Below are 27074 nucleotides of genomic sequence, written 5' to 3' on the forward strand. Positions count from 1 at the left end.
AAAATGCTCTATGCTGCCTCCCGTTCAAGACAACATGAAGTGAGTAGCAGAGAGAGCTCTACAACCTTTTTACATTTAACATAGAGAATATATGTTATAATGTATACAACAGCAGCTGGAGAAACAAAGAAACTAAAGTAGTAAACTGTTGTGTGATTTATTCAAAATGTATCTTATACAATTTATATCCCTAATTCAGAGATAGGTGGCTGTCAGAATCCATTTATATTTCATATCTAACTATCTCCTCTGAGCTAATCCCAAATCTCATCTCCCCCTGGATTCTGCCATTCCCAAGGGGGAGAGGGAACAGGCATGGAGTTTTATGGCTTTCACTTCCTCCCTTAAATGTAACCTTTGTTTATTCCACCTGCCTGCTATCCATCACAATATAATCAATTGCTTTCTCACTGGGCATTCCCTCTCATCTTATGGGCAACTAGGAAAGGGGGTGGAAAAGGGAGGAATGAAACTCTCCGGAATCTGTGTGAGGGGGGTGGAAATGATCCAGCTGCAAACGGACTATCCTCTCCCACGATGGGCTTACCACCTGGAGCCTGGCTGATCTGGAACTGACTGACTGAACTGTGGGGTGGGGTTTGCTTGGGGGACACTTTAAAAATATCGATCTGTGAGGGGATTCCTCAGATCCTGTCTAGTATGCCTGCTATCTCCCATTTCTTAGTAAAAGTTCCAGCTTGGAAAATCTTGTCTCCAAGAGTCCATTCTTTCTTAAGATGTGGGCTGAAGTGGGTTCTGACAGTGGCACTCTGGAATTTTGAGAGCACTTTCACAAAGTGGCTATGGCGGAACAACTGAGCAACCTCAAATTATCCATTTCTCAGAAGGCAAACTGAAAAGTCATGCTCAACAGCTTTTTCTAATTTGTCAGGATGCCCCTCCTCCCAGCCCCTGAAAAATGTGCACAATTTACAATCAGAAAAGTTAAAAGATTTAGAGCTTTCTGTAATTCAGCCTGAATTCAACTTAAGATTTGGAAAAGCAACTTCTCTGCACACCATATTGTTACAGATGCTGTAGCTGAGCTATAAAACATGCAATATTAGATAATAATCCTTTGCTACTGTCTATGAGTAATTTAGATCTTTTGCAGCCAGATATGGTATATCTAATAAAAGCAATTATTCCTCTTTCCCTCATCCCATAAAAGAAAAAAGGTTATCCAGCTAGTACTGGATATTTCATCTGATTTGTTGGATGTATACCCACTGCATTTCTTTTTTTATTATTATTTTTTAAAAAACAAGCAAACAAGTTTTATTAATTTTCTAATTTTACATCCAAAATATTTATGAAGCATTGTGGTGATTGGATAATCAAAAGTCCAATAACAAAATCTTTGTACATAGGTCAGGATAGATCAACAAAAATTCCCTCTCCAATTCCCTTAATCATAATATCAGTATCAAATTAATGCATTTCTGGCTGTGACAGAATCAATTAGAACAATTATCAATACATTTTCACAGATACGTATCCACATCCTGTTTTTAAGTTTTATCTAATTTCAACACAGTGCTCCAAATTAGCCTATGGTATCTAAGAAACTTAATTTTTGGGTAACCCACATTTCCCCTATTTCATTATATAGTAGTTATATCTGAAATACATACATTGTTCATTTAAGTGCATTCTTGTTATATTTCAAAAACATATTCTATCTATCATCTTTGTAATTATCAATAATTAGCAAGGTATCTTTTGTTGTGTCATTCCAAGTTCTATAATATAATTCAAAGTTATGCTCTAGTAGCTAATTTTCATTCCCTTAAAAATCTAGCTCCTAAATATAAAACCAGTTTATATCTTTTAACAGTTCCCCTTAGCCCATTAAAAGCAATTTTAAGCTTTATTATTACAAATCCCAACAATAAAAAAATCCCATTTTTAAAATCTAACTCTAGGTTTCTTTTTGTGCCAGGCAGGCTTCCATATCATTGCCTTTAACTTCTCAAATGTGTCTCCCTTTCTTCCTACACATGTTGTTTGAATCCAGGGAGACCATCCAGTTGTCAATTTTTCAAAGAGAATGACCCCTTTATAATCATTAAATTGTCGCTGTAATAAATCAGGTCTCCATGTTTGGCATATTATAGTTGTCATTAATTCAGTCTGGTCTTCTTCTTCTTTCAGTCCCATCTGGCTTAGGTAAGAGGTCATGTCCAGAGTTATAGGGTTTTTTTGGTTGGTTAGATTCTTAATGTACTGTATTTGAAGGCCTTTGGCATCCTCCGTCTTAGTATTGCTTTCTTCAGCTTCTGTTGTTTGTTGAATTGTAGATTTTATAGTTGAAATCAAAGTTTGGGCATTAAGGCTCTCAGTAAATTGTACTTGTTGTTCTTTAAAGTCCCTTATTTTGTTGTTGATTTCCTCCTCTTCTGTTAGTTTTTGGATTGTCAGTTCATCTATTGAAGTCAGAGTCTCATTTAGTGGGTTTATGCTGTCAGATTTGTCTTTAAGTCTGGCTTTCATTTGTTCAGTCATTGCCAAAATTATATCAAGTATAAGTTTATAGTCAAGTGGTGGAATATAATCCTCCATTTCTTTGATGTTTACAGATAGGTCTTTAGTGGAGGGTATTTTAATAAGAGTCAGTGAATGTCCCCCTCCACTATTCCTAAAGGTTGTTTTTGGTGCTAGGTGTTCCCAATTCTTATCTTTAGAGATAATGTCAAGGACACATCTGTTACAGCCAGATCTCACAATAAAAAAAAAGTTTACTTGCTATACCAGGTTTTGCCAGAAATGGCCTCAATAGCATGTACAATCTTTTTCCAGACTAATATGAGGCTTTTATCCAATTAGTCCATTTTTTTAGCAATAAATAGGGTAGAAGGTCCCCACAGAGATAAGAATGTTTTAGTAGCCCAAAAATTCCAGAGGTACAAATAGGGTTAATTATTTAGCTTAGTCATTTGGTTTCTTTTAAGGCTTTAAGGTTTTAGGTCCCCAAGTAAGCAGTTGCTGATCTTTCAAGAGAGGAGGAGAAGATTTTCAAATGACTCCCACAGGGAAGTAATTAGGGAAGTAAGAAAGGTAAGGTCTCACCCAAATCCTTCAGATTCCTTTGTTATATTTGATGGTGATTTTGGCTTTCAGCAGGGAGTGGCTTAGTGATCGGCCATGTTGATGGCAGATCTCTTCTTCTTTGGGCCAGAGGATCTGATTTGGATCAAATGGAGGGCTGCCACCCTTCCACGATCACAAGGAGGGCCTCCTCACGGTGGTTGCCCCTCCAGGGGGACTTTTGACCCCTTTCAGGGTTCTCCAAGGAAGATAGATCAGACGGTGGGGAGAGGCTTCTTCCCGAGTGTCCACAGGCGCCACACACACAAACCGGAAGCCATACCCACTGCATTTCAATAGACTCTCAGTAGTTTATAGTACCACTATTAAAACATAAACACCCACAGAACAGAAATCAAATAAAAATATATAAAGCAATCCACCCATTTCTACAAAATAAATTGCAGCATTGTACAAATTTGGAGATTTAAAGAGACTGGATCTTAAAACAAAAAAACTTGGTTTTGGCATAGAAGGGATTTAAAACAAAACAAACGAAAAACAAATCAGGCAGCAAGGTGTTTACACAATATCAAAAGCAAGACAGCTATAACAAAGGCCATAATATGAGGAACTGAGATTTGCATTTATTAATGAAGCACATATATTTAAAAAAAACCAGCCAAGAGCTTCCTAATTCAAAAATAGGCACCCTCAGCAAGATAAAATTGTCACATGTTCATTTTGCTGGTTATTCTTCACCAGGAGTACTCAATGACCCAACTACACCCAATGTATTATTGATGTGCAGAAGTAGATACTCACACTAGAATTTAACAGGGAAAGATCCAGGAGTGTATTGTATATACAGTGTTGTGTCAAAGTTCATGTGTAGGATTGGAATTGAAGATAAATTTCCAAATGAGAAAAATCAACTTTCTCTGAAAGCCCCCATTCCTCCAAAATCTCCCCAACATCCTCTTTAGTAGGAGGAGAAATTTGTCACGTCCCTAATACTGAAGTCAAATGCAATCATGAGTCTGTTTTGTTTCTGTGTATAAAGGCCAATGGATGAAGGAGACATTCTTCTTGTCCAGCGTCTCAGACAAGCCAAGATCATTGGTCATGGAAATGTTCATTCTAAACCTCCAAAAAGGGGATATGATAGAAGATAGGGGAAGATGGCAGGCTGAAGAACCTAGGTGAGCTCACTCAAGTTTTTTTAGAGGAAATGCAGAATACACATGCAATAAATAATCCCTGTCATGGCTGGGCATGAGTTTATTTTCCTGTGATATGCAAGCACTTTTCTGATGGCATACTAGCATGCTCTGGTGCACATTTTGGGAAATGCTTTCTAGTGGAAAAGTAAACTCTTAAGATTTACTGACATGTATGCAGGCACACATATTTGTACAATTCTGAGCTATGAGATGTTTCAAAAGCAGGCCTATAAGCTTCAATTTTGAGTTTTGTATTCTATGTAAAACTGCTTCACTTTAAAGTATACTGTAGATAGAAATAAGACTGTTCTAGTACCAAAAGTCCCATTGCAGTCCACAAGCTGAAAAATTTCCACAAACTCAGAGCATCTAGCTGTCTCTCTATCCTGAAGATCAGCAACCCATCTGCCAATAATCAAATCTATTAACATTGCTTCATTGGAACCCTCATCAGTATCACACTACACCATTCAGCATAGAAATCATTTAATACAATTCATGTGCTTATACTAAAATACTAAAATTATCATGAGTTAAAGGACCAGGATTTGCTGACCTCAAATTTTCAATAGTTGCTTATGGGTAATTCACATTGTTAAATACAAGTAACCTAGCATTATAAGAATTAATGGTACTTAGAGTAATAGTCATCTTGGAAGCAATTCCAAAACATTTGGAACACTACTTGATTCCCATCAGCATTGACAAAATCACTGTGAGTCAATTGCAAAAAGCAGTTTTACTTGAAACAGGATACATCCTGCGAGGATACATTTAGCATCAGCAAACAACATCTGCCCATCCCAAGTCCTTGAGCTAGGAAGATAAAAATGCAAAATCCAGTCTAAACATCTGGTTGACTGTGTGACCATTTATAATAATAAATCATCTGCCTTTTCTGGGAGGAATGCTTTTTGATTTAAATTAGAGATATGCAACTTTCTTCTGTGGCAGGCTAGACTGAGGTTAAATTATTGTATTTAGTTCCAGGCCTCTTTATGATAGTGAAATAATGGTAACAGCCACTCTGAAATGTCAAATGCATCAGTAAGTTAACTCTTCATGTCAAGATCACAAAGAACTGAAAACATGTGTGTGTGTGTGTGTGTTATTTCTCTATTGTTTGTAAAAAATGCTCACAATAGCACAGCCTGGTTAGCTCCTCTTATTTCTGTGATATATTTTTTTAAAATTCCATTTATATCCCGCCCTTCTCCGAAGACTCAGGGCAGCTTACAAGCTTAGCAGTAGCCTTCATTCTATGTATATGCCTGCTTATTAGGGCTTTCACACCCCTCCCAAGCGGCATTATTACAAAGTCAGCTTAATTGCCCCCAACAATCTGGGTCCTCATTTTACCTACCTCGGAAGGATAGAAGGCTGAGTCAACCTTGAGCCTGGTGGGATGCAAACCTGCACTAATTGCAGGCAGCTGGTGTTACTTAAGGAGGCATTAGCCCACTGCTCCACCAATATATGTATATTATCTAAATTCCTGGGCACTCTAGAAAGCTGTCTAGTGGGAGCTTGAATCCATTACTGAATGAGAGGGTTTGCCCCCCCACCCCATAGTTTAGTTACAAACAGTGCTTTTTTTGTAAAAGAAAAAGGTGCCGGAACTCATACATGTCATACAACCCACCTTGCCTACCCTACGAAGTTCTATTCAAAAAAGGTGCCGGAACTCCGTTCTGAGCGTTCTATGAGAAAAAAAGCCCTGGTTACAAATGTTCTCTACCTATCTCTGAGCAAGCAGAAAACTAACTTCGCAGGTTTGCCTATTCCCATTGCCAATCTGATAGCTTCTCATCTGACTTGCAGGAAAAGCTATCTTTCCAACAGTATCAGATGGCTGGAAAACTATTCAGGATCCTGACAATGCTGTGATTGATTTTGAAATCATGGGCTTAACTATCTGTGAAAACTCAGTCCACACTTGTCTACTGCCTCTTTCAAAGCTCCCAGGTTTCTTATATATAAAAAAGGTAAAGGTAAAGGTTCCCCCGCACCTGCGTGCTAGTCGTTTCTGACTCTAGGGGCCGGTGTTCATCTCCGTTTCAAAGCCAAAGAGCCAGCGCTTGTCCGAGGACGTCTCCGTGGTCATGTGGCCGGCATGACTAGACGCCAAAGGCGCACAGTACGCTGTTACCTTCCCACTGGAGTGGTCCCTATTTTTCTACTTGCATTTTTTACGTGCTTTCGAACTGCTAGGTTGGCAGAAGCTGGGACGAGTAACAGGCGCTCACTCTGTTACGCGGCACTCAGGATTCGACCCACCAAACTGCCGACCTTCTGATCGACAATCTCAGCATCCTAACCCACTGAGCCACTGCGTCAAATGTACTGAAAAAGTAGTGGGATCAGGCAGAGGAAGTAGTCCTACTTCTCCTTTTGCAGCACATCTGTTTTCTATTTCTACCACCACCACCCCTTTCCCTTTACTGCATACAACTTAAAAATATGTCTCAACTTTCTCTAAAGTATGCAAAATGCCTTACAACTGGAATGCCTGAGTTATCACTGCACCTGAAATATATACAGCATTTCACATTGCAAACACAGTGGCAAACAGGTAAAACCCTGTACTGTACATGAAGTATAATGTAACGTGTATCTCTCTCTGATCTGAGAGCTGAATGGGATATACCATTCTGACAACTGGGATAAGAGCTACGCAGAAACACAGAAATGAATTCCATTTCTTCAGCTTCTAATACTCAATTGTCCTTGCTCAGCCATTAGCAAGATTCTATGTCTATGACTCATATCCCCCATTTCAACTCAGGTCTCTCTTCCCTATGATGCAGTGTGATTTCACTGCACAATGCTGGCAGAGTCTTGCTACTGAAAGCTCTGTGTCTCTCTCTCTGTGTGTGTGTGTCTGCTGAAAGTCAAAAAAGAAGTTAAAACTTACAATTTAAATTGTAACTGCACTGATGCAACCTTGCTTTTGTATTAAAAATGTACTGTGCAGTTGATAAATAGGTACTAGTTAAGTATTAAGAAATGACTACTGAGATACATATTTGTTGCTTGTCCTAACATAATGTACAGCTATATAAGTATACAGAGGAAGGCATGGATATTGCATGATGCAATGAATTATTATTTTCCAGTTGGTTCTTATTTTCATGGAAACAAGGTAATAAGTCATTGCAATTCATTTTGACCACATTCTACATTGCATGTAGAAAAACATGTTTGACAGAGTTACAGGGTGATCTCAGCAAACTGAACTAGACAATTAATTGCAAGAGAATTAGTTTAAGACCCAAACAGATACAAACAGGAAGAGTTAATCTAACTGTAATATATTAGGCCTATTTACTTGAACTGTTTCCACGTGTCTTTGAATGCTGCTTGAGACTGCTTAATCAGGGGGTCTGTGTAATGGTCGTTGGCTACCCAGACTTGCAGTCTCCAGGACGATCATTGGTTGGCTCTGGAGCAGGAATAGGTTCCTTCAAACCTATTCGCCACCACCTAATGGCCAGCCATATAAGTAGCTGTGTAGAAGCCTTGGTTATTAGTTCTGTTCCTGTTCTACAATAAAGCAATGTTTGAACCCTCTCATCTTGCCTCCTACTTGCAAGAAACCCAGTACACAACACTGGAGATGAACATGGGATCCTGCTTCTTCAGAAGAGCTGAAAGTCTCTAGTGGGTGAGGCCAGCCAAAGTGCCTGGCAGGGAATGCGTTCCCCCCCTCAGTCGGCCTAGCACACAACACTAGCGACCACCAGCCCTGTGGACCAGTCCCAGGGCCTACAAAGAAGCAGGACGAGGCAATGAGAAGCCCAAGCCATGAAGACTTCCTGAAGATGGAGAAAGTTGGAAAGCTTGAGGAGTTTAATGTTACTCACCCAGAGAGATGGGCCTCCTACATCTCTAGGGCAAAAAATTATCTCTGCGCCAATCAAGTCACTGAAGATGGCCTGAAGGCTGCAATGCTCCTTTGTGTCTGTGGGCCTGCAACCTTCGATATCGTGGAGAACTTGGTTGCAGTGGCGCAGCTGGAGACCGTTGTGTATGCGGACCTGAAGAAACGGCTCGGCGACCATTTCCAGCCAAAATTTTCGGTAATAGCTTGGAGGCACACCTTTGAACAAAGAGTTCAACAACCTGCAGAAACAGCAATGGAAGTCATCATGGCATTGAGACAAGCTTGTGCCAATTTTTGGACTTAGAAGAAAGGCTTCGAGACCAACTCATCTGTGGACTTCGGAGCAGAGAGCTGCAGCAGAAACTCTTTGCAAAAGAGACTCTCTCACTCCAGGAAGCCTTGAAAGAAATGATGGTGGACGAAGTCACTGCTGGAGCCATGAAAGCCATGCGGCCCGCCAAAAGCACTCAGCATGAGGAAGCCGTCCACCATGAGGACGCTGAACTTCCAGAAGACGTCAACTTGGACCATGAAGTTGACAAGATCCAATGGCACTACGACAAAGAAACAAGGACTCCTTTCAAGGCAGTTTCCTTTCCTCGGTGTCTGGGCAGTGGCGGCCACCACCAATGTGGTCAGGCCTGCGGGAAGACCAGCCACATCACTTCAGTTTGTAGAGGTTGACAGAAGGACCGCCAATCGGACATTCTGATCAGGAGAGTTACTGGGGCCCCAGGGCAGCTTAGTGTAGGGTTTTGCTCCAGCCATTGGAGCATTTGCTGCACAGGAGCTCACTGCCCCCTTAAGCCCAAACTGCAAGTTGAGCTGCAAGGCGTTCCTTGCAGGATGGAACTTGACACTGGTTCAGCGGTGTCCATCATTTCCCTTGAAATATTCTGTTTCATCTGCAACCACAGCAAGAGGTGGGCCAAGCTTAGGCCATCCGACATCATTCTGACTGACTTCCAAAACTCTCGAGTTGCCGTCAAAGGCGAGGCCACATTGGCCGTCAAATTTAAGGAGTTTTCAGGGCCCCTGAATGTGATTGTGGTGGAGGGCTAGCGAAAAAGCTTAATAGGGCTTGATTGGTTTTATGCTCTGGGCATCCAAGTCACCGGAATCCACCGGACACAAGCGGCGAACTTGGCATCATTATGCGAGGAGTTCGCGGACATTTTTGACACTAGCCTGGGAATGTACAAGGGCCCTCCGATAGCCTTTAAACTTGATCCTGCTGTAACGCCTATCAGGATCAAACCCCGCAGAGTGCCATAGAGCTGGATAAGCTAGTTAACCAGGGGGTACTACAGCCCATAGATGGGGGTGATTGGGAAACCCCAATTGTCACGCCACTTAAGGCCAACGGGCAGGTCAGAATTTGTGCTGATTACAAGTGCACCATAAATAAGGCACTTAAGCAGCATGCGTACCCGGTGCCAGTCATTAGCCACATCTTGACATTGCTGCAAGGGGGTACTGTATTTGCAAAATTAGATTTGGCACAGGCTTATCAGCAGTTACCTGTGGACGAGGCCACAGCAGCTGCACAAACCATTGTAACAAAAAGGGGGGCTTTTAAAGTTAAACACCTCCAATTTGGGGTTAGTGTAGCCCCTGATATTTTTCAAGGAGTCATGGAGCGTATGCTCAAGGGCATTCCGTGGGTTTGCCCCTATTTCAACAATGTGCTCATTGCTGGTGAGTCCACTGAGGTGCTTGCAAGGAGGCTCAAAGCCGTCCTTCAACAGATCCGCAAAGCGGGCCTTAAATTTAAAAGAAATAAATGTAACATTGGGGTCTCTTCTACTGAGTTCCTGGGTTTCCGTATTGATGCTGAAGGCATCCACCCTGCCGAATCCAAGCTGAAGGCCATTCAGCTGGCACCTAGCCCCAGGTCAAAAGGAGAGCTTCAGGCATTCCTGGGTCTCCTTAATTTTTACCATGCATTCCTTCCTAACAAGCCCGCAGTGGCAGAGCTGTTACACCGGCTCTTAGACAAAAACACCCCATGGAAGTGGACCAACGTTCCCAAAAACAGCTTTAAGGCAGTAAAATCACTACTGTCCTCCAATTCAGTGCTCACTCACTTTAAAGAGTCATTACCTGTATGCCTTGTGTGTGACACATCCCCTTATGGGGTGGGGTTGTTTTAAGTCACTTGGAAAGTGATGGGACTCAAGTCCCAATTGCCTATTATTCAAGGACACTGTCCTCCGCTGAGTGCAATTACGCGCAAATTGACAAAGAGGCCTTGGCCATTGTGGCTGGGGTGAAGAAATTCCATGATTACTTGTATGGCAGGGAATTCATGGTCTTCACTGACCATAAGCCACTGTTGGGGTTATTTACTACAGATAGGCAGACGCCTCAAATAATGTCCCCTAGGATGTTAAGATGGCCCATCGTCATGTCAGCCTAGAGCTACAGGCTGGTTCACAAACCGGGCAAAGACATGGGCCATGCAGACGGCCTTAGCAGGTTGCCATTGCCACAGATAGAGCCAGATCCGGCTCCAGCAGCTTGCATTGTGTCAATTCAGGATTTGCCTGAGTTTCCCCTCCATGCTGGGGATGTGGCTGCAGAAACTGCTGAAGACAATGTTTTAAGTAGAGTATTGTCCTGGATTCACACAGGGTGGCTTGAAAATAGTCCTGAACCTGAGTTCCAGAGCTACTTCACATGTAGACACAAGCTTTCAGCTCACAAAGGCTGCATTTTATGGGGGAGCAGGGTTATTGTTCTCAGTTCATTAAGGGATCTCTGCATGAGGGACATCTGGGCATAGTCCGATGAAGGCATTGGCACGAAGCTACCTATGGTGGCCAGGGTTAGATAAGGCTATCGAGGCCCAAGTATACGGGTGTTTCACGTGTCAACCGTCCAGACCAGAAATGCCACATGCTCCTGTCCACAGATGGGAGGAAACTCATACACCGTGGTCAAGGATTCACATTGACTTCGCTGGGCCCTTTCAGGGACAGCAATTTTTGATAGTGGTCGACAGCCACTCTAAATGGCTGGAAGTAATTCCTATTGCAAGTATGACTACTGCTAGGACCATTGTAGTCTCCGATAACGGAGCTGTGAACTTCACAGCGGCGGAGTTTCAAGCCTTCTTGAGGACTAACCTCATAAGGCATGCTACATTGGCTCCCTTTCACCCCTTGAGTAACAGGCAGGCTGAATGTATGGTGCGTACTACAATGGAGTCACTCAAGTGCATAGTGACTGGAGATTGGCACCATAGGCTGGCTGATTTCTTGCTTTGCCAGCACACTACAGCTTGCACAGCAACAGGCAAGAGCCCAGCAGAGCTTCTCTGGGGAAGGCTCATCATGAAACTGGACAGATTGCATCCAGACTTGGTGGCAGCAGACACTTCTCGCCCAAAGCCTCCGAGGGGGTTGCAAATGGGTGATGGGGTGTGGGCCCTGAACTATGGGCATGGGAACTTGTGGGTGCCAGGTAAAATTGTTAAAGTCTCAGGCCCTCTCTCGTATGAGATGGCTCTGGATGGCAGGCGAGTCATTCACCACCATATTGATCAGCTGCAGAAGCGGTTTGCAGAACGGCCACAAAGCGAGGACCTCACAATGGGTCCACTCCTAGAGCCATAAACCAGCAGCCAAGCAGGGCAGTTCACATGCTCTGAGGACTCCACCAGTCAGTACAATGGGGAGGTGGTCGTAGATGGGCAAAGCCTGGGAGTGCAACATGGGTCCCTTAATGCGGAAAGTCAACCCGATCAAGACAGCTGCTGTGCTAACTCTGCTTCTTCATTGGACTTTGGTCTGGGCCAACCTGGAATGGCCAGCCAAAGGGATTTGAGTCAATCTGACTCTCGCGAATTCATGAGACTTGGTCTACCCAGCCTGGCGGGCAAGCTGGTAGACCGGGAGTTGCCTGGATCCCCCAGGCGATCTGCAAGGTCGGGCAGACCACCAACCAATCTGCAAGTTTTTGTTCTCAAATAATTGTAATAATGCTGTACTTTATTCTCAACTATTTTGATAATGTTTGTACATTTTACAAGGGAGGGGTGTAATGTATTGGGCCTATTTGCTTGAACTGTTTCCACGTGTCTTTGAATGCTGCTTGAGATTGCTTAATCAGGGGGTCAGTGTAATGGTCGCTGGCTACCCAGACATGCAGTCTCCAGGACGATCATTGGTTGGCTCTGGGGCGGGAATAGGCTCCTTCAAACCTATTGGCTGCCGCCTAGTGGCCAGCCATATAAGTAGCTGTGTAGAAGCCTTGGTTACTAGTTCTATTCCTGTTCTACAATAAAGCAATGTTCCTGTTTGAACCGTCTCGTCTCGCCTCCTACTTGCAAGAAACCCAGTACACAACACTAACTCTTCCCTGATTAATCACATTCTCCAAACTCCAAATCCAGTCAATTGCAATGTTTCATTTTTCTATCCTACCAGCAAAGAGTTGAAGGAAGAGTGGCTGAAAAAAACTATAATGGTTAGTTTGAAATATGCAGCCAAAATTCCTAATGCTGGTTCGCTTATCTGGGAAGAGCACCAATAGCTCCCATTCTGACCTTGGAATGATCACTCTGTGTTGAACTTTTTATTCCCATAGAGCAAAAGTATTAATGTCTAACAACACCCTCCCCACCCCCAAAAAAGCAAATTATTCAGGTAAAAAGTATTCTTGCTGTCGCTCCATAAGTTGTGAGCCAAGGTTCTAAGGATATTCCAAATTCCATAGAACAAAGTTCAAAGTTATTGTGTCTTGTTCTCCAAGTATGTCAGGACCTGGCAGGGAACCAGCTTCCTCCTGAGTAAAATATATCTATCAATTGTGATAGTCTGTTTGAAGTACAGGGACAAAACCTGTTGAAACTAGCAGGATGGTACAGAAAAACTGTAGAGGAGAACATCTGATGTTCCACACACTATACTTCTCATGCCAGGTGATAAAGCAGTCACCAAGACTCCTATATATATAATAGAAAAAAAGAGAAAGTGAAGTTTTATTTGGTTAGTACCACTGCATAAACAAAATTCTTTGGTAAAATACTTGTTTTTCTTTTCTTTTCTTTTTTTTGAAAAAAAAAGCCCTTAGAGCACATACAAGCAAACTTATATATACATATACTTTCATAAAAATAGAATACATCTTGGCAAAAATTACTTCCAGAATTTATTACCACCTTATACAGTGTTTTGACATTTAACACTTTTTAAATGAAACTTGGTATTTGGGATAAGCAAGTTTTAATATAATTTTAAGTTTTTTAATCATCCCTTGAAGAAGAAAGTTGAATTTCCTTCTTTGCACACTTCACCAGATTTCCTGTTTCCAGTGCAAAAGGTGGCTCTTATTCCTAGCTTGTGCACCATATAAAGTAGCCATAAACTGTACTACTTTAGGGCAAAGACAATTTCTATCCTGCATTAGGGCTTTATTTCAGCTTTATTTTTCAGTCATGTGATAGATGCATTCCCCTCTGGAGAACAAATTGGCTGAGGAGGCTTGGCAGCTTGAACAATCAACCAGTGGAATAGCTTGCCTTCAGAAGTTATGGGTGCCCCATCACGCTTTTAAGAAGAGACTGGATAGCTATTTGTCAGAAATGGTATAGCTTGACCAGGAGGTTGGACTAGAAGACCTCCAAGGTCCCTTCCGACTCTATTATTCTGTTATTGCTGCTGGGCATTATGTGCAATCAACACAATGAGGGAATGTGTTGGGATATTCGCAATTTGTTCTGCTTTTCTTAAAAACATATTTCAATTATTACCAATTACTGTCTTAGCTTTGTGTCATGTCCAGGAAAGTTATTCTTTCCAACAAGTGTTAAATAAAAACTATTGTGATTATGCAAACATTTCTTGTTATTTTGTAGAAAACCCCCCAAACTATATCATATTTATTTACATACTATCTCATGGACATTATTTTGTTTTCATGTTGGGAAAGAAATAAAAACATCCTTACATGCTATTCATTTAGCACTAAATTATTGCCTAATTATTATTGCTAACTAATTCCAAAGGGTTGGCAGAACAATCTTTGGGATTGTTCTTTGCTCCAGTGTAATAAATAAAGCATGTGGTAAGATTCCAATGATTCATAGACTATAGCTATTTTTGTTCAAGATAGCATTATTGCAAAAAGATTGACAGTCAGAAATAAGAAACATAGTACCATCTTCTCCCAAGTTGCATATCTACAACTGTTTAGAGATGAGGCAGTCATTCTGGAAGTGGCGACACCCAATGGGATGTACGCATGTGGTTAACATGCTTTGATTATTTGGGGCAAAGCTTCTCCTAGTAAGGATAAGCAGAAACAGCTATAAAGACTATGAAAGTCATCTGATATTCAATGGCTCCATCACTGCTATAAGACAGAGCTCTAACTCTCATCCGATATGTCTCTGATTCTTGCAGAGGCCTCGTGGTATACACCATCCCCTTCAAGTTCTCATCTCTGAGTGAAAAGGGGATGCTCGTGTCCTCCTCATTCACCATAAGGAAACTGGTCCTTGGGTGCATCATTCCATCTTCAGTGTAGGCAACCAATCGGATTAGATCCTGATTGGCAGCAATCCGAAATGGGAGAAATAAAAGTTTGTATTCCAAGGCATAAGGGCTCAAGGCACATTCCAAGTCATTGGGCAGGTAGTTCTTGAGGCACAATCTGAAAAGAAAGAGTTGTGTATATCAGTCTTGAACAGTAAACATTTTCTACTATTCTTTACCTTACTTTCTCAAAGCTTATCCACAGTTGTAAAATCCAGATCATCACAGGTTTGACTGGACCCACAATATAGTTAAGTGATTCTGTTGATTATTTATATAGAAATAAATGAACAAGTATATTGGCAGGTAAGTATCAGCTTTAAATAGTTTTGCCTGTTTCAAAACACAGCTTAAATAAAAATGTATTCAAATATACATGTGGAAAATTTGTGATGAAGTGAGAACATTTTGGAAGAAGCATTCTTATTTTGTACTTTTCATTGCTGTATTTCAGTTTACTATTTCTTATTCCCATTTTGCATTACATGTTTACCCAGAAATGGAATAATGTGACAGGAATATATATATGTAAATTAAAATAAATGTATATTTTAAGTCATCACATTCAGCTTACCCAAACTAAGAGACTTTTAAGTAGAATGTTTGTCAGGGCCCACTTCAAACCCTCATCCTAAGAAAGTACAACTCGCAGAAGCAGTTTCTTCTAAAAGAAGCTTTTATTAGGAAAAGTTGATAGAAAGCATAATAGAAAGACTGACAGGTTAAAGTGTCCCAAGCAAAACCCCATCCCATAGTTCATCTGGTCAGTTCAAATGGTCCAATCCCCAGGTTTTAAGTTCCTTGTGGGAAAAAGGAGATAACATCAGATGGTGTGGCTGCTTTTCCTGGGCAGCCTGGTGGTGCAGCTCCTGTGCTCGGACCTGTTGCTGAGCCGGCGGCTGCTGCTGTGCATGGGGCTGCTGGCCGTCCTGCAGGCGCTGGGCCGTCCTGCCGCTGCCCCTCAGCGCCGCGCTCACGGTGGCTGCCTGCTGGCTCGTCTCGGCCAGCACCGCCCGGCGGAAGCACATCCCCGCGGGGGGAGAGCGGTGCTGGTGACAGGTGAGTCTGGCGGGCGCGAGGCCCTCCCCTCGGGCAGTGGCAGGATGGCCCAGCACCTGCAGGATGGCCAGCAGCCCCACGCACAGCAGCAGCCACCGGCTCAGCAACAGGTCCGAGCGCAGGAGCCGCACCGCCAGGCTGCCCAGGAAAAGCAGCCACACCAAGAGGCTGCACGCCCAGTCCAGCTCCATGAGGGGCAGGGCGGGAAGCCGGCTGGGAAGAGGGACCGTTAGCCCGGGCCGAGCACGCCTCGGCCGACGGTGAGAGGGAAGCGGCACATGAAAAAGAGGCTGCGGGCGGAGCTGCCCCGCCCTGCGCCGAATGAGAGAAGTTCAAGGCCTGGGGGGGAAGCAGGAGGGGCGCCAGCCATGGCGGGGTGGCGGCTGCCCTCCGGCGCTGCCTGCCGCCTGGGAAATGCTACGCCTCGGGAGGGCCGGCGGGGCCAGTCGGGCCTTCGCCTCCTCTGCGACGGACAAGAGCCGACGGGCAGCGCCGCCTTCGCGTGGGGAGAGCCGCCCGACACTCCCACCCAGCCGTATCCCGGAGCCGCGCCGGTTGCACGGGGTGGCCCGGCTTTGCAAGAACGGGGACGCTCGACTGATTTGTTTTTTTTCCTGGCGTATAAGATGACCCGGCATATAAGATGACCCCCCAACTTTTGAGAAGATTTTCATGGGTTAAAAAGTCGTCTTATATGCCGGAAAATACGGTAATTGTTACAAATTTTACTTCCTGGTGGACATTCATTTTCTTTCCCCCATGTCTTGCTAAGATTTTGTTACCGGCTTTCACTGTAGAACCCAAAGAGTTTTAAATTTTTTTAAAAAAATCTGAAAACTTTCTGCCCCTGAATTGTGATTCATTGCAGTCATCCTATTCATGCTCCTATAAGGAAATATTCCCTTTTCCCTTTATATTCTTATATTCCCTCTTAAATGAAAAGGCTTCCCCTGCCCAGATGTGTCATAGTCTTGTGTTCATCTGTTGCCTAACCAAGGGAGCCAGCACGGTGCAAAGATATTTCTGTGATCATGTGGGGTGGCATGACTATACGCTGAGGTGCACTGAACACTGTTACCTTCCCACCAAAATTTTATTCACTATTTGCATTTGCATGCTTTCGAACTGCTAGGTTGGTAGGACCTGAGGCAAGTAACAATCAATCAATCAATCAATCAATCAATCAATCAATCAATCTTTATTCAGTCAATGACCAGAAAAGTTTAAAAGAACAAAAATAGAGCAAATCAATATAATAATATATGAACAACTAGAAAAGTAAATCATATTATAACTCTTCGACATTCTATTATTATGTTAATGCAGTTCCACGGGTGGATATAAATCTAAAACATTGATAGGTATAAAATAGAAACCATATATGTCATAACAATTTATGTAGTAAACCAAGAATAATATTTAAAAGAAGGGTACTGATGTAATAAAATCAGTTATAAAATATTATTAAAAAGATCTACAATGATTATTTAAGTTTCCGGCGAATCCCCAATGATGCTGCACAGAATCTGGCCACCTGCGCCATGATCTCTGCCTGCTCATCCTTAAGCAGCCACTAGAGATAAATATTTTCTGAATGACCGGGATGCCTATCAATAATGGGGAGGACATAGTTTTTACGAATGGCTCTGTAGAAAGAGCATTGAAGGAGTATGTGACCAATGGTCTCCACCTCTCCAGAGCCACAGGGGCAGAGTCTTTCAGACAGTGGAGTCTTGTTGAACTTGCCATACAGGACGGCCCAAGGAAACGCATGGCACCATGCAAACGAGATTGCTTTCCAGTGGTTTACTGACTCCAACTGACTAAGATATCTGGCAGGTGTAACTACGTATGTAATTGAATTGTAGTGAGCGTAATGATTACGAGAGACAGCAGGCTCGGTTTGTGAAGCGTTTATTCGGGGAAAGCACCGGAGAGCTGACAGCGGGGAGGAATCCCCCTTTTATACAGAACCTGTCAAACTTTCGCCCAATCCCAATGGTGTGTTCTCCCGCTGCCAGCGGCCAATTGGCTGCCGGCAGGTTTTGACAGCTCGGTGTTGCTGCGCATGCGGGACTCGGCCGGTAGCTTTTGACAGCTTTCAGCTGTCACCTGGCTGCCGCGCATGCGCGATTGGCTGGTGGCGGCTTTTGACAGCTGTCAGCTGTCAATCGGCTGCCGTGCATGCATGATTGGCTGGCGGCAGCCTTTGACAGCTGTCAGCTGTCAACCGGCTGCCGCGGCGCCTGAGTCTGACAGTTTTACCTCACGAGTTATAATACTCTTGAACTCTCACTTGTGATAACACAACCAGATGTGATAACAATTAACAACATATATAACACCCCTTCCCCCCCCCCATTGACAGGAATGGGTATAGTAACTGTGTCTAGGTAGAGTTTTTTTCCTTTCGGGTTGTTCCCGGCCCATTTGAAGTCTGCAAGGTAGGCCGGGGCCCTTTTGGTCCTGCTGGAGCAGTGGAAGGGTGCCCTCCAGACCTGTTCCTCCCTTCCCCCCACAGAAGAGGGTGGCAGCGGTGGTGCATCTTTAGCCCCAGACGTAGGGGAGCTTGGTGGGGAAGTAATAGGGTTGTGGTTGTTTGGTGCCTGGGTGGAGGTGGGGGGGTATTTCTTGCCTTAGTGGTCCGTTGGAACCTGGAATGGGAGATGAGTGGTGGTTTTGGATGCCCCTGGTTCGGAGCTGGTCCTCATGTCTTCTGATGTGGTTTCCTCCCCCTAAGTCCACGATATAATATATAGGTCCGGTTTGCTCTAGGATGACTCCCTGGACCCATTTGTCCCTTCCCCCATAGTTTTTTGCCCAGACGAGCTGACCAGTGACAAATGTCTTTTGGGGGATGGGCTGCTCCTCTTCAGCGGCTGCCCTGTCCGGGTGCAGTCTGTCCAATTTGGTTACTAGCCGGCGGCCCCAATGCAGTTCAGCAGGAGACTTCCCAGTGGTTGTGCAGGGTGTGGAATGATGGGCCAGGAGAAACTGGGCCAGACAGCAGTGCCAGTCCCCTGTGATAATCTTGCAGAGCGCGTCTTTAGTGGTCTTTACCATGACCTCTGCAAGGTCGTTTGAAGATGGGTGGAAGGGGGCTGACGTGACATGTCTAATAGAGTTGTCCCTGGTGAAAATCTGGAAATCATGAGAGGTAAATTGTGGGCCGTTGTCGGAGACCAGGACGTCCGGGAGACCGTGCATTGCAAAAATTCCTCTTAAACCCTGTATGGTGGCAGCTGAAGTCATGCTGGTGACCGGGATGACCTCTAGCCATTTAGAGAAACTGTCTACAAGTATGAGGAATACTTGTCCCTGAAAGGGCCCAGAGTAATCTATGTGAACCCTGGTTCCGAGTCACTTCCCACTTGTGTACTGGGGCCTGAGGTTGGAAGGGTCTGGTTTGTTGGCATAAGTAGCATAAGTAGCACCCAGCCACGTGTGCTTTGTCCAGGCCAGGCCACCAGACGTAGCTCTGGGCCAACGCCTTCATTTTAACAATGCCTGGGTGGCCATCGTGTAATGTGTGTAAGACCCTTGTTCTGTGTTTGGGTGGGACTATTACCCTGCTGCCCCATAGTATGCAGCCTAAGTGGGAGGATAATTCGTGTCACCTTGTGAAGTAAGCTTGGAATTCTGCCCCTGGGCTGATGGCCTGCCACCCTGATGTGACCCATGCTAATACTCTACTGAGGGTTTTGTCGTTGCTTGTTGTTGCAGCAATATCTTTTGCTGACAAGGGGCACTCAGGCAGTTCCTGGATAGCTAGGATGTGGCCTGCTGGGGCTGGGTCTGAGTTGGTGCTGGGCATGGGCAGTCTGCTTAGCCCATCTGTGTGGCACATTTGCTTCCCTGGTTTATAGACCAGTTTAAATGAGTAGGCAGATAAGAATGTGGTCCACCTCACCATCCTGGGAGACAGGATTTGAGGAGTCTGCCTGTCCCAAGTGAAAAGACCTAGCAGGGGCTTGTGGTCGGTAAAAATTGTGAATGGGCGGCCGTAATGGTAATCATGGAATTTTTTTACACTGGCTATGATTGCAAGTGCTTCTTTATCGATTTGTGCTTAGTTGCGTTCTGCCTTTGAGAGAGTTCTGGAATAATATGTGACAGGTGATTGTGCCCTGTCCTTTTGCAGGTGGCTCAGAACTGCTCTGATCCCATATGGGGAGGCATCACAAGCTACGCACAGGGGCTTGTTTTCCTTATAGTGGGTCATTGTGGAGTTGTTGGAGAGTAATTGTTTAAGTTGCTTGAAACTGTTCTCATGGACTGTAGTCCACTGCCATGGGGGTCCTTTGTCCAGCAATCAGTGAAGTGGCTCTGCGATGGTTGCTTTTTTGGGGAGGAAGGCGTGATAAAAATTTAGGAGCCCTAGGAAGGCTTGAAGTTCTGTTTTGTTTTTGGGTGCTGGGGCAGGTTTGATGGTCAGAATTTTTGAATCAGTGGGGTGGATTCCCTGAGTGTCTATCCTGTATCCTAAGAATTCAGTTGAAGGCACCCCTATGGAGCATTTTTCCCGTTTCAGCTTAAGACCTGCAGTGCGGAATCTGCTTAGCACCTCCTGCAGTCTCTCAGCTAACACATCCTCAGTTTCCCCTGCAATTAATACATCATCGAAATAGGGGCAAATCCCGGGAATTCCCTTAAGCGTTTTCTCCATGAGTTCCTGGAATATGCCAGGAGCCACCGAAATGCCAAATTGCAGGTGGGTTACTTTAAAAGCCCTGCAGTGAGTTACAATTGTTTGGGCGTCCACCGTTTCCTTGGTGACCGGAAGCTGTAAGAACGCATGTGCCAAATCAAGCTTGGCAAAGATGGTGCCTGACTCGATTTCGGAGAGGACATCCTTAACAGTGGGGACTGGGTAATCATGGGGGTTCAACGCATGGTTAAGGGTCACCTTGTAGTCAGCGCAGACCCTCACCTCTCCGTTAGGCTAAATTGCGGTAACTATAGGGGTTTCCCCGGTTCCCCCGTCCGCGGGTTCTAATACCCCTAATTTTACCAGCCGGTCCAGTTCGTTCTCAATTTTTACCTTTGGCCTTAGGTGGTGGATGGTTAGGGATCCCTGGTCTGAGTGGACGGTTAGGACTGAGGGCCGGAGAAACCCCTTGGGCTGGGGGGGCGGGTTTGTCCTACCTGGCGGGGATGCCTCTAATTCATGGAGGTTCTCCCTGTTCTGGCTGTGACAAACAGCATGGATGTGCCCGGTCTTTTCGCACCCATGACACTTGGCGTTTCTGAACCGGCAAGTGGCTCTGGCATGGGTCCCGCTGCAGCTGGCACACCTTGTCCTTGCGCGGGGGGTGGTGGAGGTTTTTGTTGGCGGCCCCTGGTTTGTCTGGTCTTCTGTCTCCATTGCAACGTGTTTGGGGCTTGTTGAACCTCGGGAGGATGGCATCGACTCCGACCTCGTCCTTGGGTTCCCCGTTGTCATGTTCTTTTATGCAGTCTTGGTGGACCGATCCATTGGGGCAGCGGCCAGGTGAGGACGAGTCTTCCCGGTGACTGTCCTCATATGCCATGGTCTCTAGGGTGACTTCGGCGAGGTCCATTGTCGGCTTTGCAACTATCTTCTGCTGCAAATGTTCGTTCCACAGCCCCGCTATTATTTGGTCATGGATACGGTACTCTAGGTTGGGGAACTGGCATCGACAGGTGGCGTGGTGAACCCCTGTGATGAAGGCAGTAGCTGTCTGTCCCAGTTGCTGACATCGGTGGGCGAAGTTTAAATGCCAGTATAACTCTGGCCGCCTAGGCATGAAATGTTTGCTGAGGCACTTGGTCAGTTCTGCGTATGGTACGGTGGTGACCGGGTGCGGGCTGCAGAGTCCAACAGCGATGTCATAGACCGCTGGCCTGCTGAGGCACAGCAATGCCGCGGACTTAAAGCGGTCTTCGATGATTTTATTCACTAGGAAGTAGCCTTCAACCTGCCCCCAGTGTGACTCCCAGCCTTCCGGGTGCCGGATGTCGAATTCCCGAATGTGAACGAGATTAGCCATGCTGTCTGGGTCCGTGGTTCTGCTTCGCGAGAAGTGAAGGGTTCCTTTAGCCCAGCCAGTGACTTCAGCGAGTGACTACCAGTGGCTGGAATCGGTTCTCCTTCCTTGGCTCGTGACTTCAGTTCAGTGACTTAGCTCTGAAGCAGTTGCGGATCCCACCCTCGTCGCCAGGTGAATTGTAGTGAGTGTAATGATTACGAGAGACAGCAGGCTCGGTTTGTGAAGCGTTTATTCGGGGAAAGCACCGGAGAGCTGACAGCGGGGAGGAATCCCCCTTTTATACAGAACCTGTCAAACTTTCACCCAATCCCAATGGCGTGTTCTCCCGCTGCCGTTGCAGCGGCCAATCGGCTGCCGGCAGGTTTTGACAATTCGGTGTTGCTGTGCATGCGGGACTTGGCTGGTAGCTTTTGACAGCTGTCAGCTGTCAACCAGCCACCGCGCATGTGTCATTGGCTGGCGGCAGCCTGAGTCTGACAGTTTTACCTCACGAGTTTTAATACTCTTGAACTCTCACTTGTGATAACATAACACAACCAGATGTGATAGCAATTAACAACATATATAACACTAATAGAGTCAGGAGCCAGAAACAGTGGAGCTAAGCCTAACTCCACTTGCCTCTTGATGTCCTCTACCCTTTGATGCAAGGTTTGTTTTGCTTGGTCGTAGTCCAATTTGAGAATTGAGGTGGATGAAAAGCCTAGTTTAGCAAGGTTGGACTCGACTGCCTTGATCCATGAAGAGGAAAATTTATCTTGCAGAATCAGTGGAGCAAGGCCTTGCAGAAAGCAATTAAGCCTTAGCCAGATGTTTAAGGAAGCTATAACAGATTCTTGCTTCAACTTTTATCAATCTTGTCTTCAGGCACAGAAGTGCATTTGGGACACAGCGCGGCATCTGGAGAATTGTTTTAATAAATTTGGATTGAACTCTTTCCAGTGGTGTAAAACAGGAAGCTGAGGGTCCAAGCAAGGACCTGTAGAGAAGCTGTGCTAGCAACTTGGCCAGAAAGAGCTTAATTGCAGCTGGAACATAGTGTCCTCCCTTTGTGCAAAAAAATTTAAGAATGACATTTGCTGATCATTGGCCAGAGGCAGCCGCGTATGTTCCATGGGCTTTTTGTGAGCCGGTGGCATGGATGACCACCCCTAGTTACCTGCTTTATTTTGTGGCTATTTAAATACCATGTGTACTGTTTAGGCCTTTATGCAAAAGCCATAACCTTTGTTTTCTCATAATTTATGTCCAGTTTATTATATTTGCAATACTGGACAAGGGCTCGCAAGGCTCTTTTAACGCCAACTGGAGTCCTCGAGAGAATCACAGCATCATCTGCATAGAGCAGCAGAGCAATTTTTGGGGGGTGGTAATTTGGATTATTTAACCATTTTACGATATCATTTATGTAAAAATTGAAGAGCAAGGGGGCCAGTATGCACCCCTGTTTAACCCCCTTTTCAGTTTCAACTGACTTCGAGAGAGACCCTTGCATATTACACCTCACCTTGAGAAATGTTTTGGTATGTAAAGCACATAACAGATGGAGGAGTCTATGATCAATTGAGGCAGCTTCCAGCTTCTCCCATAGCTTAGACCTTAACTGTGTCAAAAGCTGCCTTAAGGTCTATAAAGGCAGTGTATAATGATACAGGTCTGTCTGATGCATATTTTTCAAACAAATGATGGAGAACTAAACACTGATCTATGGTGCCTCTACCATCTCTGAATCTGGCTTGTTCTTCAGCAATCAGGTTCTCACGGTCCAGCCACTCCTTTATTTTTTTATTTTTTAAATTAGTTTTCCAATATTACAATATTATCTCTTATCTAAATTAACATATTTAACATATTTCTCATTTTTATCCATCAGTCATTTAATAGTTTTCTTGTATTTATCAATACTTTAGTATATTTTATATTTTAACATTCCATCTTTAAAACATCAAACACCTTATATATTTTTCTAGCTTTAATTTTACATTGATATTAAATTAAACGTTTAAAATTTCTCATTTTCATATTGCTAAATAACCTCCTTTCCCTTTACACATTTTTCCCAATACCTAGTAATGTAATACACTTCTCATTTATCTCATTTCCATATCAATATTAGTAGTACAATATTAGAATAGTAGTCATTAGAATACCAATTGCAAGGAGGAGAAAGAGGAGGAGGACAATATAATATTCTTGTTTCTCATTTATAGTTTCCACATATTTAAAAATAACCAAAATTTCTTCCGTTTCAACATTTAATACATCCTCTCATGTCACTACCTCCAAGTATATTAGTTACATTCTATCATTTTTAACATATATACATCTTAATCCATATCATTTAAGGAACTCAATATTTCAATGTTAGTATTCATACATCTGTGTTTTATTTTTATTTTTTTTAATTAGTCAGTATTTTATATACTCATCAAAACACTCTCTCGTAATCCAAGTACAATCCTGTCTATGTTGGTATTATCTATTTCAGGCCTCTTAAGAATGTCCATATTTCTTCAATCTTATTCTTGCTTTCTTCCTTTGCCATGTCATTTTTCGCTTCTTTGCCTCAGGATCATCAAAGCATTCTTGTATTGTTATATCATATTGAAGTGACCCTCCAGTCTCCACTTTTGAAGGATTGAGGAGTCTGTTAACAGCACCAAATCTTCTCATTATTTTTGCCTCTTGATATAATTGTCCTGGTCGGAATAGATTTTTTTCCACCTTTTTCCATTATAATCTTCAAAAGTCTGTATTTGTTGAATATTTAATTCTTCTGCCCATGTATTTGATTGTTCAATTTCTTCTGTTAAGTTCTGTCCCAGTAAAATATTAGTTGTAGTCACAGTTTGAGTTTGTTTCTTCAAGATGCTTTCTAGTTCCTTTCCAAAAGCTCCTATTTTATCGCCAGCTGAAGAAAGGAAATGATAAGTTTGGTAAGATATTTCCCACATAGCATAGATTTGTTTCTGAAACTCTTCCATAGTGAAGTTTCACATCTGGTGTTCAAGTTTCAAGTTTCAAGTTTTATTTAATTTGTATACCGCCCTTCTCCTTGGTAGGGACTCAGGGCAGTTCACAGGGCATATATAAAAAAGACAATACAAAAATTAAAAAAGATTAAACCCATGCCCAGTTAAAAACAGTAATACAAATCTAAAACGACAAATTAAAACCCATAATCCCCCATCAGGCCAGACCAGCCATTTCAAATAGGTGGGTCTTCAGGCCCCGACGGAAAGTTCGGAGGTCTGATGCCGTCCGGAGCTCCACCGGCAGTTGGTTCCATAATGCCGGAGCGCCCACAGAGAAGGCCCTCCCCCTGGGGGCCACCAGTCGGCATTCCTTGACTGGCGGCACCCTGAGGAGGCCTTCTCTGTGGGAACGCACAGGGCGGAGGGGAGTTGATGCCGGCAGCAGGTGGTCCCCGAGGTATCCCGGACCCATGCCATGTAAGGACTTAAAGATCGTAACCAAAACCTTGAACCTCACTCGAAAGACAACTGGTAACCAATGCAGCTCGCGGAGCAAAGGTGTAACATGGGAGTACCGGGAAACTCCCAAGACAACTCTCGCGGCCGCATTCTGTACCAGTTGGAGCCTCCGAGTGGTCTTCAAGGGAAGCCCCATGTAGAGAGCATTACAGTAGTCAAGGCGAGAGGTCACGAGCGCATGAGTGACCGTACACAGGGCATCCCGGTTCAGATAGGGTCGCAACTGGCGCACCAGGCGAACCTGGGTGAAAGCCCCCCTAGTCACGGCCACTATATGATCTTCCAGGGTGAGCCGTGAATCTAGGAGGACTCCCAAGTTGCGAGCCCTATCCACGGGGGGTAAGAGCTCACCCCCCATAGAAAGAGATGGAACATTTTGAATGTCCCGGGATGCCGGAATGTACAGCCACTCAGTCTTGTCAGGGTTGAGTTGAAGTCTGTTCCTCCCCATCCAGACCCAAACCGCCTCCAGGCAACGGGACATCACAGCGAGGGCATCACTGGGGTGGTTTGGGGTTGAAATAAAAAGTTGGGTATCATCGGCATATTGATGATACCCAACTCCAAAACCACGAATGATCTCACCCAGCGGTTTCATATAGATGTTGAACAGGAGGGGCGAGAGGACCGACCCCTGAGGAACTCCACAAGCGAGAGTCCTAGGGGTCGACCTCTGCCCCCCTGCCAACACCGACTGCGAGCGTCCCAGGAGATAGGAGGAGAACCACTGAAAAACTGTGCCTCCCACTCCCAATCCCCTGAGACGCCGCAGCAAGATACCATGGTCGATGGTATCGAAAGCCGCCGAGAGGTCTAATAGGACTAGGACAGAGGAATATCCCCTATCCCGAGCCCTCCAGAGATCATTCACCAGAGTGACCAATGCCGTCTCCGTGCTGTGCCCGGGCCTTAAACCCGATTGGTAAGGGTCCAGATAATCCGCTTCATCCAGGACCAAAGGGAGCTGATGCGCCACCACACTCTCAACAACCTTCGCAAGAAAGCGAAGGTTGGAGACTGGACGAAAGTTGTTCAATACAGCTGGGTCCAGGGCAGGCTTCTTGAGGAGAGGTCTCACCACCGCCTCCTTCAAGACGGTGGGGAAATAACCCTCACTCAAAGAAGCAGATATAACCGCCTGGAGCCAGCCTCGTGTCCTCTCCCTAGCTGCATAAACCAGCCAAGAAGGGCACGGATCCAATAAACATGTGGTGGAACTCAGCTTCCCCATAATCCTGTCCACTTCATCAGGGGTCACAGAATCAAACTCCTCCCAGGTAACATTGACAGGACCGCCCGTGTCCTGATCGCCAAACTCTGCCCAGCTGGAGTCCAAACCGGTCCGAATCCGAGCGATTTTATCCGTCAGATGTTGACTAAATTCCTCGGCACGACCCTGCAAGGGATCCTCCCTCACCTCCTGATTAAGAAGCCAGCGAGTCACCCTAAACAAGGCGGCCGGGCGGTTATCTGCGGACGCGATGAGGGTGGAGAAGTAATTGCACCTCGCCACCCTCATCGCTGCGAGATAAGACCTAATATAGGTTCTTAACCGCAACCGGTCGGGTTCGGATCAGCTAGACCTCCAGCAGCTCTCTAGGCCCCGTTTCCGACGCTTCATCTCCCGGAGCTCCGCGGAAAACCATGGAGCTTGCTGGGATCTGCGCCGGGTCAGGGGCCGCAAGGGTACAACCCGGTCAAGAGCCTCAGTGGCTGCCCTTTCCCAGGCTTCCACTAAGGCATCCGCCGAGCTGTGAGCAATGGAGGCAGGTGGGGACCCCAGCGCCGCTTGGAATCTATCAGGATCCATTAAGCGTCTGGGGCGGTACCATCTAGTT

General features: G+C 44.8%; 2 protein-coding genes across 2 annotated transcripts in view; one reads left to right on the forward strand and one right to left on the reverse strand.

The window, feature by feature from the left end:
* LOC310638228 (uncharacterized protein) overlaps positions 1-27074 on the forward strand; it is a 77957-nt gene that overhangs the window by 17801 nt on the left and 33082 nt on the right. The window lies entirely within an intron of this gene.
* Positions 14421-27074, reverse strand: part of HMCN1 (hemicentin 1) — a gene marked incomplete at its 3' end in the record, with an annotated part of 535761 nt that continues 523107 nt past the window's right edge. The window contains 2 exon segments of the mRNA XM_083360257.1: positions 14421-14767; positions 14770-14790. Coding sequence (XP_083216383.1) covers positions 14421-14767; positions 14770-14790 — 368 coding nt within the window.

Source organism: Vipera ursinii (genome assembly GCF_947247035.1).
Source record: "Vipera ursinii genome assembly, chromosome: 3".
NCBI lineage: Eukaryota > Metazoa > Chordata > Lepidosauria > Squamata > Viperidae > Vipera > Vipera ursinii.